General features: G+C 43.0%; 1 protein-coding gene across 1 annotated transcript in view; it reads left to right on the top strand.

Moving 5' to 3' along the window:
• SORCS3 (sortilin related VPS10 domain containing receptor 3) overlaps nucleotides 1-15,368 on the top strand; it is a 569,211-nt gene that overhangs the window by 168,396 nt on the left and 385,447 nt on the right. The window contains exon 2 of the mRNA XM_057735333.1: nucleotides 2,747-2,814. Coding sequence (XP_057591316.1) covers nucleotides 2,747-2,814 — 68 coding nt within the window. The remainder of the gene's footprint in view (nucleotides 1-2,746; nucleotides 2,815-15,368) is intronic.

Here is a 15,368-nt window from a genome sequence, read left to right as displayed (position 1 = left end):
AAGATTATGCTTTACTGCTGAAACATCATTATCTTTCATTGACTCAAAAGTGATGATTTTGGAGAAACTTTGATGTGCTGAGTCTGTCTGTTGGGAGACAGAAGTACAAAACGTGAACCCCACCTCAAGTTGTCTGGAATCTAGTTGAGAGGACAGATCATGTAACATCCAGAAGCTATCAAGATAGTGTTTAACTGAGTGGCAGATTATGTAATTCAGTTTCAAGTGCAATAGGACTTGAGAGAGAACTTCAATGGCTGGACACTCCTGGAGGCTACCTGAGGAAGGTGAGCACTGAGCTGTTTTTTGAACAAAAGCAGGCACAGCCAGGCAGTAATAAAAGGACTGAACACATGCAGTGGCACAACAATACAGCATGAAAGAAAGAAAGAGAATGTGAGGATAGGTTTGGCTTATTTGCAGCACCTTGGAAACTTGGATTGCTAAAGCAGAGGGCAATTTCTTGAGAACTGTGGAAGAGTGGTTGGAGGAGAGTATGTGGGTCAGACTGTGGGCTGCCTTACATACCAGGTACAGGGTCTGGATTTCATCCTTAGGCAGAGGAAGCCAGTAAAGATTTCTAACCAAAAAAGTGTGTATTAAGAGGGAAAATTGAAACTATCTACCATGAAGGCAGAAATAATATTCATGGAGATGTGGAAGGCTGTATTTGTCTGACTCCTCCAAGAAGCAGATGCCAAGAAGAAATTAGATACACAGGAAATGTATTAAGGACTGAGAAGATGGAGGGAAGGAGAGTGGTCCAAGCACTGGGTAAGGAGACTGATTGCATGAGAATGGCTCTGCATTCTTTGAAGGGTTTTTCAGACCTGGTTGTTTATTAGACAGTCTATTAATTAAGTGAACTCTGACCCCCAACATTTCTTGCTTCTTTCTTTGTGGATTTTGCACTTTTTTGGAGATTGTTCGATGTCCCTCTCAGGCTTGAGGTTGGGAGACAATGAAGTAGTCTGACTTGCTCCTGCAGACTCTAGATGGGTGTTCTGACCTGTTTCTAGAAGAGCATAGCTTTGAGTTTCTTTGTCCAGAATTTGGGATGGTCTGCACATAGCCAACCATGTTTTTACATAGTGACTATTGGCACATTGTTAGGCATTTGGTTGGAGGAGGTGTGGACAGTCTTGTCTTCATTAGCCCCTGAATTTAACAAATGAGGAAACTTGCTATTAACGGGAAAGGCATGGACCACTGAGTGACCATGGAGAATGCTGCTTTGCATAGGATACACGCTCCTTGCTGTTGTGCTAAGCTAGGACAGGTAGCTTGGTACTTTGGTACCTAATTCTACTGTTCTATGTTCTTCTTGGGTTGGCTGTTTCTTGCCAACCTACTACTCCCCATCACAGGACACAATCTGAGAGGAGACCTAAGAACCCTCCAGCCATGGCCCTGCAAAGAAATTGAAGGTTCCAAATTGACTTTTTCAGGGACTCTCTTTGACCCCAAATGGGTCATATCCTTGCCTCTAATTTTTTCTTAGTTTACATAAAAGAGATGGAAACAGTGCTGACCGACCCCATGGGGTGCTGGTTGAGAATAAATCTCAAAGTGACTGTTTTGTCGTTGGTTGAATGCCATAAAAATGTTCAGTATAATGGCCGATTATTTTTCTTTAGTCTTAAATGGATACCTAGAACGGGAAACTTCCATCTTGGTAGCAGAAATTCATTATCTCAGAAAGAGTTTAATGGCTGCTGTGCAAATGAACTGGAGGAAGTCAAATTGTGGAATGGGAAGGAGCTGAGAAAAGTGAAATGAGTTGTGCATTAAATTTAGATAAACACAATTATGTGTAACTGGATTACCACGCGTGCCAGCAGGCTCTGTATATTAGGCACCTGTGTTTTGATTAAAAGTGATTCAGGTGCATGTGCTTAGCATCCTTGTAGATATGGGGTTGTGCCTAAGCCACTGTCCAGGAACATGAGGGGCAGGCAGGGAAGTGTTTGAAATCCAAGTTCTCTGCTGGAGAAGTTCAAAGGGCCTGGAACCAGCCTGGCCAATGGAAGATCATTTCAGAAAACTGCTAACCCTATTACAGGCTGACCAGCTCTTTGACACGTACAGCTTCCTTCTGGGTTTCTTAGTTTCAGCTGGAGTCAGAAAGTGGTCCTGGAGTCCAGTGGAGTCTAATGGCCTTGCTTACTCTATGGATGGGACACAGTAGAAGGCAGGTGACATCAGAGGGTGTTGGGGACTGGACTTGCCTGTCATTCAAGTATTTATGGCTGTGAGGCCCTGTGATGGGAACATGAAATCTCTTTGAACCCCTCTGTAGACCAACAGAATCAGGCCCAGTTCGTTCTTACCCTTTTAAGTCCACATCTATAAGTCAGAGCCATCTGCAGATCAAAGGCAAGCCCATCCTCTGATCTCTGGGTAGCCATACAAGTGAACAGAGCCATCCGGCCTGTGCCTGACCTTGAAGGAGGACAGATGTGGAGAAACAACTGTCGATACTCAGTTAATTCCTGTTAACATCTTTTATTTCAAATGCAAAGCATGGTTGGGATTAAAATAAATGCTACCAGCTACGGGGGAGCATTAAGTTAATAATTTTTTCCCCTTGCTTGATCTTATAATACCCCTCAACTCAATGGATAAATACTCAGCCCTCTTCTGGGTGATTTGAAATGCACTGTATATTGTTACACAAACTAAAGTCGGCTTCGTTTTCTCCCCTCCTTTGTTCCTCTCCTCTGCCCTCCTCCTCACCCCCCCTCAGGTTATACTTATCCTGACGAAGCTGTATGACTTCAACTTGGGAAGCGTGACGGAGAGCTCACTTTGGAGGTAAGTGGGTTAGAGATTCTTAACTAGCTACTTGGTTTTGGCTCACACGAGGAACGCCAGCTAAGCAGTTGGAGAACGTGTTTTGAAAGGACCAGAGGATGGGCCTCCTCCTGGATGGCCTCTTTAATGCCCTGGGTGGCACTGATGGCCTGCATCTGCGAAGTCCTTAGCTCTCTGCTGATCTGCTGTGGAGTCTGTCACATATTCTCCTTGGCACTGTGGTTACTTCTGTGTTCTTGCAGTGTCTCCTTTGACTGGACAAACACAAGTGTGGGTAGAGAGATCAGAGCATATGCCTGGCAAAAGTGGAGACTGTGGATAAGGGAATCTGCTGTAGGAGGGATGCTGGCCTTGGCGTGAGTCTCAGCCCAGAGATTGTGTCTTGTCCTTCATACCTGTAAGATGCTGTGCTTCTTGAGAAGCCTGTGAGTCTGGGAATAGACACAAGTGGGAATCAGGCCCTGGTGATGACTTTTGTGATCCCAAGCCTTCGTGGGCTTTTTCCCCCATAAAATAATATTAAAATATATATTTTACAACTACACTGGTGTGAAGACACATATATTAATATTGTATATTGGAACTTGTTTTCATTCTAAAATATTCCTTTTTTTTGGTTGAGGCTTTAAGACAAATGACGGCATTTTTGTGAACCTCTGTATCCATGTGCCTGCCTCATAAATCAGCCCCAGTGGGAGGCTGCGACAGGCCAAAGGATGGGGGTGGATTAAGTCAGAGGGGGCTTTAAGGAAGCTGTGAACATGGCAATTTCTCTGGAGAGGGGACGCTGCACACACACTCTTCCATATGCCTCCTTACATGCAAGTTCATGGTCACAGCCGTGCTGCTGGCAGTCACACAGGGCAAGTTTCATCAGCCACTCTGAGTCGGTGCTTCATGTTCTATGCTTATTACCTCCATGGGCCTCAAGAGGGCTGTGCATCTATTCCGTTGGTTCTGCCATTTGTAAACCCTGGGGAGAACACTGTCACAAAACGCCATTCGCTTGGCTGTGTCTTCATCCTAGCGCCTGTCCTGAGGGTCTCGTGGGGTCTTGGAGCAGAGCGGTCTGGGACATGAGTATCTGCATGCCTGGCTGCTTCTTCATCTGACCTGTTTGCAGATAGGCAGCCAGAGCCTCCCTCCCAGGGAGGGGAGCAGTCATAGCGTCTGTTAAATATTTAGGGGTTACTTGCTCATATCAGGGGAGGCCTGCCTCCATCTGCACAGGATGTCCAAAACCTAATTTTTCTGCTCGGTGAAAATTGGCAGAGGTATAAGTAACCAGGGTGCCTCTCGTAGATGAAAGCATGCCTATTTCCACTCATGTGGGACTCCTAGAGAATCAGAGCCTCAGAAACCGTCCCCTCAGGCCCTATCACAGTGATACTGTGGTGATCCTTTAAGCCTGACTCCGGTGCTGTCTGCTTGGTGCAAATAGTAAAACAAACCAGAAAATCCCATCCTTACAATGGGAAACAGCTGTACCTGGCAGCCCATGTTTTAGGAAAGGTTTGGTAGTTCTAAAGGTGGACCAGGCAAAGCCACGGAGCTGAGGTCAGATGCTTGATGCTGGAGGCCTGTAAGTGACAGCGTGTGTACCCCACAGTCATAAGAGCCAGTATATTCACTAGTGTGTGTCAAAGACAGCAGATGGTCAAGTGGCCCTAAGGGCACCATGATGTCCCTTTGCCAGGATTCACATCCCAGCCTGTCCACCCAAAGAGCTCTGTGGCTTCGGGCACTTTACCTAACCTCTCTGGGTCAGCTTCCCAGGGCTGCTATAATCAAGGACCACAGACTGGGTGGTTTCAAACAGCAGAAATGTATTCTCTCCCCTTCTGGAGGCTGGAAGTCTGAAATCAAGGCATCTTCAGGGCCATGCTCCCTCTCGAGGCTCTTGGGAGAATCCTTCCTCGCCTCTTCCAACGTCTGGTGTCTGTCGGTGTTCCTTGGGGCTGCGTTACTCTACTGTCTGCCTTCACCATCTTCTCCTCTGTGTCGGTGTCTCCTCCCCTTCTGTCCCTTAGAAGAACACTTGCCATTGGAGTTAGGGCCCAGCTGGAGAATCCAGGGTGCTCTCATTTCCAGATCCTTACATCTGCAAGGACCCTTTGTTGAAGATGGTCCTATTGCAGGTTCTGGAGGTTAGGACATATTTGGAGGGGGAGCTGCCATTCAACCCACTTCACTCTCTTAAGTCTCAGTTTCCCTGAATGTAAATTGGAGATAGTACAGATCCTGCCTTTGCTCCAGCCACAGTGTCCTTGCTGTTCCTCCAACAAGCCAACCCCTCCCCGGAGCCCTTACACTTGGCTCTCTCCTGGGGAGCAGGGCATGCCCTCACTTCCCTCCTCTTTGCTTACCTCATCAGTGAGGCCCTTGCCTTAGCACGTGGCGTTCCATCACTTGGCTGCATTTTCCTCCTTAGTACTTATCACCCACTAGCTGCTAAGGATTTACTTATTGACTTATTTATATTCTGCCTACACCTGGTAACATCTAAGCTTGTAGAGAGAGAGAATTTTTCCATTTTAATTCAGTGCTGTATCCTCAACACCTAGAACAGCATCTGGCACACAGGAGGTACTTAATAAATGTTTGCGTGATGAATAAATTCATGGATGGGTTGTAAGGATTAAATGAAATATTAAATGTACAAACACTTAGGACAATTGCTCGCATGTGGGAAGTACTCAGTTAATCATAATAATTAATGATTATTATAACCCTGTGTGTTTGTATAGTTTTGTTTGTAAGGAGCCACTAACGCAGGGATTCACGGGATGGAAATTGTAGGGCACCAAAGGGATGTATTCTGCACTATCTAGGAATCTTCACAGATCTTCAGGGGTGATGGCAGGGAACAGGGAGGGGAGAAGAGTGATTTATAATGTTGTTTCTTGTGCTGATTGGGGGGTATTGGAATAGCAATGGCTACTTAGTCAAAGATGTTCTTTTTTAAAAATTAATGAATTAATTAATTCGCTGCATTGGGTTTTCATTGGTGCCCGCAGGCTTCCTCTAGTTGCGGTGAGTAGGGGCTACTCTTTGTTGCCCTGTGCATGCTTCTCTTTACAGTGGCTTTTCTTGTTGCAGAGCACAGGCTCTAGGTACGTGGCCTTCAGTAGTTGCAGCACATGGGCTCGGTAGTTGTGGCTCATGGGCTCTAGAGCACAGGCTCAGTAGTTGTGGTGCATGGGCTTAGTTGCTCCACGGCATGTGGGATTTTCCCGGACCAGGGATGGAACCTGTGTCCCCTGCATTGGCAGGCGGATTCTTAACCACCGGGGAAGTCCCCTCAAAGATGTTCTTTTGTAGACAAGATTCCCTGAGCTGGTGTGGGAATCATGAGCAGGATGCAATCTGACAAGTGGAAAGTAGAAAATTGCCCTTGGGCAGGGCAAAGGCCAGGCAAGGCTGGGCTGCAGGAGATAAGGGGGCCAGGAACAAGGCAGGGGAAGCAAGTGGGTGTTGGACAGGGTAGGGAGGGTGGGGGGAACTCATCAAGTTCACAGAAGAGGTCAAACCAAGGACGGTTACTCAGAGCATAGATTATAGATAACAGAGTACATATGGTGTGACCTTTCAGGGATTTGAAAACTGGTGGATATTATAGGGTTTCCCCCTGGATAAATGTTATGTGGATGTGTTTATGTGTTGTGATTCAGAGAGTTCACAGCTCTGATAAAGCCCAGCTTAGGAACCCCTTCAGGGAGTGTGATTGAGGAAGGAGACTGCTCCCTAAACTTTGTGGGAATTTTCCCACTTCCTGGGCCTCACAGGGTGACTTCTTACTTTTTATTGTCCTCCTACTCATCCCCTAGAGATCTGTGCCCTCATCCTCCTTTCTATAGTGTTAATGATGTATTTTACAGTTAGAGCCTAGAGCACTATGATCTTCCTTACTAATACAGTGAGCAGAGAAAAGGAACTAAATTAAACACACACCCTTTCATTTTTGTGATTCGGTCCAACATGCTTAACCAAGTTGAAATTGAATTTGGTGATTCTTCTTCAATTTTCTGTACGGCAGAGATGCCTGGAGCAGCAGCTGTCATGACAAGATGACACTCCCTGCCAGGTTACAGTGTGACATAACTGTTTGGCTCACTGAATTAATAATTCAGAAGGTGTCTACTTTTAAATAGACAAAAGACTGTTTAAAGGCATTCTATAGTGAAGCAGCAGCGTGCACCCTTGTGACACTTTTGCTGGAGCTCCTAGGTGCCATTATATGGGGGGTGGTCAAAATGTTTTCTCTCCACCAATCACAAGGAAGGTTGCATAAATTGGTCATTTAGCCCAACCATCTGTTGGCATCCTTTAGTCAAAGGGCATTTTATATATAGGATGTCAAGCTTATAGAATTAATGAGGTTGGGGACTGGCTTTTTAAAAAGACCCAGGGCTTCACTTTCAGGGTGTTTTCAGTCCATAGTGTGTCAAGCATGGAGGTTGCGCGCCCATCAGGAGTGATCCTGGAGACCGACTCTATTACGTTTTATAGAAGCATGACCCAAGGAGGCGAGGTGAGTCAAGGTCGAGGGGTTTCCTCCTCATCAAAGTGTTTAAAAGTGAAAGCTCTGGGACTGATGTCCTTGATACAAGTCCACGCTCCTCCACTGAGCCACTGAGTGACCTTGAACACATTTTTTCACCTCTCTGTGTCTCCATTTTCTTATCTGTACAATGAGGATTATACTCACGCCTACCACATAAAGCCATTGTGAGGTCTCATTGAAATAAAATACGTAAACTGCCTAGAATAATACCTGACATGCAGCACCTGTGCCTGGGAAATGCTCAAGGAGAGTTAATTGTCATCATATAGTCCATGAGTAACTGAGCTGCTTCTCTCTGCTAGTTCCTTTATCTGAGATGTCTTGTTCTATCTTTTGCAAGAAACTTGAGAGTCAGCTATTACTGGCCTCAATTTACAGATGGGAACATTGAGCATTACAGAGTTTGAACAACTTGCCCTGATGCTGGGTGAGATTGGATTCATGGACTTCTCCAGAATAAGAGATCCTTTTTTTTTTTTTTTTTTTTTTTAAATGGGTAGGAGAATGGGATGACGTGGCAAGTGGGAGAGGGAGAAACTCCCAGAGTGGGAAAATTGCTTGAGTGGTTGGGCTGGGATTTCAACTTATAGGCTAAAATATTCCTTCTGCAATTGAGATGGGTGCTCTCTAGTCCAGCACTGTCTGATTAGAAATATATGGGAGGCACGTAATTTCTCAGCAGTCAATAATGTGAAAAGAAACAGTGGAGATTAATTTTATTAATAAATTTTCCTTAACCGAGTTATATAGGACTATCATTTCAATAGACAATCAATAAAAATTATTAATGGGCTATTTTGCATTAGTGTTTTTTTGTAGTAAGTCTTTGAAATCCAATGTGTATTTCACTCTTAAGGGCATACCTCAGTTTGGACTAGCCACATTCTGAGTGTTTAATATTAGTTAAATACGGATAGCAGCTACCATAGTGCCTAGTGGAGGTCTAATAACCTCTTTCAAATATTGTCAGTTCATTTGGGGGGTAACTTTTTTTTCACCATAGAAATGCATGTCTGTTTTATCAAAGGACACAAGGTAAAAAATTGTACCTGTTCTGGAAGGAAATTATTTGAGAATGTTATGGTACTTGCAATATGTGCAGTGTCAAGGGCTGACCTGATCCATATTAAAAGTCTGATGATCTAAAAGGAAAGGAAGGCTGTGGAAATCTGTCCACTGAAATAGAAGAGGCATCACCAGAACTTTTAGGTCTTTGAACTGTGATACTTGGTAATTCTGAAATAATCATGGCGGTAGACCCTAGACCCGCAAAGAGACTTGGGGTGAGAAAGGATCATAGCAAACATTTTCCTTGAGCCCCAGAAGCTTATTGTTTCAGGGATAAGAATGTGAGTTCAGGGAGAGGAGGACACTTTGCCTGAGTTTCCTGTATTAGAAGCCTGAGATTGAGTGCTCCCTGGCTCCTGGTCTCCTTCTGTAAACTCTCACATCCCCTAAATGGAAACCCTGGAGCTGGATAGAGACTGCCCTCTTCTTTTTTTAATTTTTCTTTTCTAAAATTGAAGTATAGTTGATTTACGCTGTTCTGTTAATTTCTAATGTACAGCAAAATGATTCATATATATATATGTGTATGTATATATATATATATATCCTTTTTCATATTCTTTTCTACTATGGTTAATCTCAGCATATTGAATATGGTTCCCCGTGCTATATAGTAGGACCTTGTTGTTTGTCCATTCTCTATATAATAGTTTGCATCTGCTAAACCCAAATCCCGCTCTACCTTTCTCCCACCCCTCCTTCCCCTTGGCAACCACAAGTCTGTTCTGTAAGTCTGTGAGTCTGTTTTGAGACAGTCCACTTTTTCACGTCTCCTCCATTCCCAACTGCAAATAGGCCATTGTTATAGGGTGTGCCGGCATTGTGGACTCAAAGGCTGAGTCACGTTCTTGCTCATTTCTGTGGCATATGCTTTGGTGCCATCTTCATGCCCCTCAGGACACATGGGTGTGTGTGCACCTCTGCCAAGTTTGGTGGCATTTGTGGTCCTTAATTCGGGAGCATGGGTGCCACTTTTCTTTGAACTTGGTACCTATAAAAAGGTCGCTTAATTCACTGCTTGAGGTTTTTGAGTCTTTAGTTTTGAACATAAGTCACGGTGGGAACTGGCAAATCGCTTCTTGAACTCATTTCTATATGTCTTAAACATTAACACTTAGACTGACAAACAAGCACATTGTCCTCCCTTCAAAAAATTGTTCTTAAGGTCCCATGTTCTGGAGGTAGATGAGCTGGCAAGCAGTCCCCAGCTTCTGGCTGTCTATCCCAAGCACTAGTCTCTAGCAAGGTCTGAATGGCCGGCTTCTGATCAGGTGTGAGGTCTCCACACAAGCTTTCTCCTGGAATTCCTATTGGATTAGGGGTCCTCACACAGCTAAACACATTTGCAGTTGTCTAAGGAACCAGTAATCCTTTGCAGTAGATGGTCCCCCTGCATTGTATGTCACCTCAGCTCCCCACCACCTTCCCCCTTGCTCCATTTCACCCACCCCCAGCCTGGCAGTGTGGGAGACATTTTGCTCTTGGAAAAGCAGTGAGGCTTCTCAGCCTTTCCTCTTGTATGCCTGGCCTCAGGGCCCACAGAGCAAGGGGGCTTCATATTTAGGGTATTTATGTGCCCACTTCCTGGGCACATCCTCCTGGATACCTTCCCTGACCCTCCTCCCTGGATTGGGTACTTGTCCTCTGCTTACCACTAATGTCACATCCCTACGCTGTGTTGGTGATTTGGTCCCAGCCTGGGAACCTCTTGAGAGCAAGGACCGTGTGCCCTTCCTGTTTCTGGATCTACGATGCCCATCACTTGGGCTGCGCTAAATAAAAGCTAAAAGAACAAGTGAAGTTCCAATGGCCCCAGACCAAGCCCAGCCCAGCCCTGCCTTGTCCTGTTGCTTTCCGTGTATTGAGATGTCTCATTCCCCTGCCACTGGGGAATCCTGTGACTTTTCATCTGGTCTGCAAGCTGTTGTCTGGACTATTTATTTCCTCCTCTAATTGTTCTGTCAGTGACCTTTCTGGAGGTTGCTGTTTTGTTGTTTTTTTTTTAAAATAGAAAGTGGAGACCTTTGGATTTATTAATTTTTTTGTTTGCCAAGAACACCCTGATAATAATTGCTGACTTCCCAGAAGTTATTAGTTTACAAATTTTAATGACATTCATGATTTATTTATGTGCTTCCCTCCCTCTACAGCTGTTCACCCAAATTCCTTAGTGGAGTTCCTGCTGAATCTGAGTAAATTCATGGAAACAAAACTGCATATTGAAATGACATTTTTTTTTTTTTTTGACTAGGCTGTTAATGAAAAGCTTTCCATCGTATTTGCTAGGTTCTTCGTAGGTGAAGTCCCGAAGGCTGGGCGGGTATAGGTGGCGAAATCCTCTCTCTTCTATTTGCTTTCTTCTATTTGCAATCTGGTGAAAACTCCTGAATTGGCCACAGGACATTCAATTGAACAGATATAATTGAGTATTCATTATGTAAGCAGCCCTGAGCTCATTGCTGGGAGATGCAGAATAAGTATGTTGTGATTTCTATCCTCGAGGAATGTTTAGTTCAGTTGAAAGACAAGATTAATGCATACAGGAAACAGTGTCAGGCATATGCAAGTATATATAGGTATATGCAAAACACATGGCATTCTGTGAATAGTGGCCTTACTGTAGAAATACTCATATTTTTATTATTATCACACCTTATTCCATGAGGATGCAAAGAAATTCTAGGAATGAATTAGAGAAATGATCAATGTGGCTCATATATTTTGTGTGCTGTTTAATATAAAACATCTTATGTCTCCATTAGGATGTGAAACTTTTAAGAGGAAAGACTGTTTCACATGAGAACTAGTAGTTCCCATAGTTCTCAGAAACACCTGGTAACAGGTGGGATTGAGTATATGTAGTGGTTAAAGGAGTGGGTTCTGAATTCAAATTGCCTGGATATGAATCATTGCTAACTGTACCACCTTAAGCAATGTTCTCATTTCTCTAGGCCTCGGTTTACTTATCCATATAGTGGGATGACAGTAAGACCTATCTCATGGGAGCTTTGTGAGGATTCAGTGAGATAATGCATGGAATGCAAGTGCCTACTGTCTAGTTATCTAATGTAATAGTTATTATTTGTTCATAGGCCCATATCCTCATAGCCCAGCAGCTTCTACCAGGCTCCAGAGGACAGTTATGCTGATATCTTTAGGAGGGTGGGGTGCAGAACACACCTAGAGTCCTAAGCAGGTGGTGCCTGGAAATGATACATTTCTATCGAGAGAATGTTCCAGAGTCTTCTTTTTTTTTAAATTATTTTTTATTGGAGTATAGTTGCTTTATGTTTGTTAGTTTCTATTGTACAGAAAAGTGAATCAGCTATACATGTATACCCTCTTTTTTTGGATTTCCTTCCCATTTAGGTCACCACAGAGCATTGATTAGAGTTCCCTGTGCTATACAGTAGGTTCTTATTACATACCTATTTTATACATAGTATTGATATTGTATATATGTCAATCCCAATCTCCCAATTCATCCCCCCTTTCCCCCTTAGTATCCATACATTTGTTCTCTGTGTCTGAGGCTCTATTTGTGCTTTGTAAATAAGATCATCTATACCATTTTTCTAGATTTCACTTATATGCATTAACACATATTTGTTTTTCTCTTTCTGACTTATTTCACTCTGTATGACAGTCTCTAGGTCCATCCATGTCTCTACAAATGACCCAATTTTGTTCCTGTTTATGGCTGAGTAATATTCCATTGTGTATATATATATATATATATACACCACATCTTTTTTATCCATTCCTCTGTTGATGGACATTTAGGTTGCTTCCTTGTCTTGGCTATTGTGGATAGTGCTGCAGTGAACATCAGGGTGCATGTGACTTTTGAATTATGATTTTCTCTGGATACATGCCCAGTAGTGGGACTGCTGTGTCTTATGACAGTTCTATTTTTAGTTTTTTAAGGAACCTCCATACTGTTCTCCATAGTGGCTGCATTAATTTACATTCCCACCCACAGTGCAAAAGGGTTGCCTTTTCTCCACACCTTCTCCAGCATTTATTTTTTGTAGATTTTTTTATGATGGCCATTCTGACCGGTGTGAGGTGATACCTCATTGTAGTTTTGATCTGCATTTCTCTAATAATTAGTGGTGTTGAACATCTTTTCATGTGTTGTTTGCCATCTGTATGTCTTCTCCTTTAGATACTCATCTGTGCTTGGCAAAAGGGAAAGTTTAATATATTTCTTGGTTTTTCTACATCAGCTGCAGCTGCTGCTGATTTTGGGTGTAGGATGCAAAGCACAATTTGACTTAAGTTCTTCTAGTGCAGTGTTGAGTTAACTCATCCATTGCTGGTTATTTTCTTTCTAATGCAAGTATTTGGGGAGGTAAACCCATTCAAGACCCTTGTTACCTCCCAAGTAATTAACATGGAAGGCAGGATGGGGTCATCCATGTTTCTCGGATTTGGTATATGCTCAGAATTACTTGTGGATTGTGTTAAAAATCTAGATTCCTGGACCCTAATCAAGAGATTCCAATTTGGTAAGGCTGGGTGTTACTCAGCATGCATACTTTTAAAAGCTCCATGGTTAGTTCTGACTTTTATGTAGCATTAGGAGCCACTGCGCTCAGAGGAAGCTTGGGTTCTAGGCCGATCTCCGTTGCTAATTAATTGAATTACTTATGCTGCCCTTCTGTTTCCTCATAAATAAAGGTATTAGATGAAGTGATCTCAAGTCCCTTTCAACTCCAAGTCCACAGACACTACCAGCCTGGGAAGTCAAACAGGAAACACACACAGGTTTTGTGATGCCCAACAGATACCTTTTATGAGCTAATAGCCCCGCTTGTGAACACAGCCACCCTCTTTAAGGAAAACTAATGTGCTGTTCATGGATGGATAGTAGCCAATGGGTAGGTGTCAGCCAGAATACCTGTCCTAACTACTTAAGTTCACTGCACGTAAAGAACATCATTCAATCTATGAAACTCTTTGCTCCCCCAAAAAAGAGAATGAGAAAGGAGTTTGTCCTAAATATCGAGACCTCAGACATCTTACTTTGCTAGAGAATAGAGCAATGCGAGCACTGGAGAAACAGAGCTGCTTCGCAGATTTAATGTTTTCCTGTTTATTATGGGAAAGAGGTTTCTTTTTATGGCCCCGTCTTTTTTCTTCTACCCTGACATGTATAAATCTTGATTTTTGTCCAGTGGCTGAGAGAACGTAATCCTTTCGTATGGATTGGGTCTGTTGATTGTTATTTTATGTTGTTTTCCCTTCCTTCCAAATGCGGTGCCGTTTTATCACAATCGTAAATAACCCCGCATTTGGAGAAAGGGTGTGAACTTCTGCCCATCCCTCTCAACACCCTGACTCCCTCTCATTTTCTCAGCAGTAGATTCATTAGCCTTCTAATGAAGTTAATAAGTAAACAGGATCAGACAGTTCCTTCTAAAATAACATTTATAAATGGATGCATTTCCTGACTCTCTAAGGTCAAGCCTTCATTTATTTCCCTTCCAGATGTACACATGTATAAAACTATGATAGGTGGGCCTCTGGAATGTGGTTTGAAGCCAGAAAAAAAAAAAATCGGGAAAAATGTCAGTTCACACAGAGCCTATCTATTTCCAGGTTTATGGGAGAGTGGATTTTTACATACTCCATTCCTGCTTATATAGATAATGACTATAAAGATTAGGTAGTCAAGCTTTCATAGTTACTTTATCATCCTTTGGTGGCCAATTACTTTATTGGACATAGACTGTAAATGTCATTAGGAGGCTTCTGACAACTCCCCCCATGAAGACCACTATCCTAGACTTTATTTGGGGAGTCATAAACTGGTAAAAAGACCTCTTCTTTATGTTACATGTCTGTGAGGTTTCTTTTCAGAAATCACTGAACTTATAAAGGAAACATTTCACCGCTTACTTTTGCTTCCAAGTGGTTTGTGCCCAAATTAAAGCTAAAGTGTTAAAAGGCAATACATAGAGTTTATCTTTTAAAAGATCTTCCTTCCAATGGCACTAACATCTTAAATTGGTATAATATTTGTAGTTATTGCTCACATGAATGCATGGCTTGTGTCATATTCCTAGGAGGAATGGGCGGCCTGTGTAATTAAACATTCCATTTTACAGATGGATAAACTAATTTCTTGAGTAGGTTGGTGGTCAGTCACTTCAGATCTGGTACCCAGGTCTAGGTCTCCCAGTTCTCAGCAGCCTCATGTTCTTGCTCTTATATTAGTAATCACTCTTTCCTGGCCTTTCCAGCTCAGCAACCGTTCATATTTCATAAGAGATCTATGCCCAAGGGACTAGGAATGAGTTTCCTTGGATATTTGCCTAAGTGATTTTCAATTCTGGTGGATCATGAAAATCATCAGAGAAATATAAGAAAAGCCAGTTTCCTGGGCCTTGTTCCAAACCTACTGAATCAATTTCTGGGACCAAGACCTACGAACTTATGGTTTTAAGGAGCTCCCCACTTGATTTTGGTATAACCACTGACCTAAGAGACTTCATGGCCATTTTTATTTCTGAAAGGTCCATGAAAACTTATTTTGGGGAATCTTCCCTCCAGCGTAGCACCTTGCCTACTTACCCATTTTCCTTAAGGCTGACTCAGAATGACAAGCATAGTCATTCATGCAAAAATACATAGCTGCACCCTTGTCTTCATAAATGACAACCATAAAGGTTAGTAATTGGAATGAGCTTTGGCATTTACTAATTAGCTCACATTCTGCCAGCATCAGGCTTGTTTAACTGGGCAATTAACATTGATTTTAGAGAGTGGTGCTGCAGAAGAATGGTCATAGGTGCTGCTCTCCATGGAGTTGTGTTGAGATAAACTCTGTGAGGGTGACTTGGCAGCTGGAAAGCTAGGCTTCCTGAAGATCAAAGAGCACAACACATGGGGAATGGTTTTCAGGTAACTTTGGAAG

The sequence above is a fragment of the Hippopotamus amphibius genome, chromosome 5, assembly GCF_030028045.1.
Source record: "Hippopotamus amphibius kiboko isolate mHipAmp2 chromosome 5, mHipAmp2.hap2, whole genome shotgun sequence".
In the NCBI taxonomy this organism is placed as follows: domain Eukaryota; kingdom Metazoa; phylum Chordata; class Mammalia; order Artiodactyla; family Hippopotamidae; genus Hippopotamus; species Hippopotamus amphibius.
The sequence above is the reverse complement of the archived record's forward strand: the minus strand, read 5'-3'. Positions and strand labels throughout refer to the sequence as shown.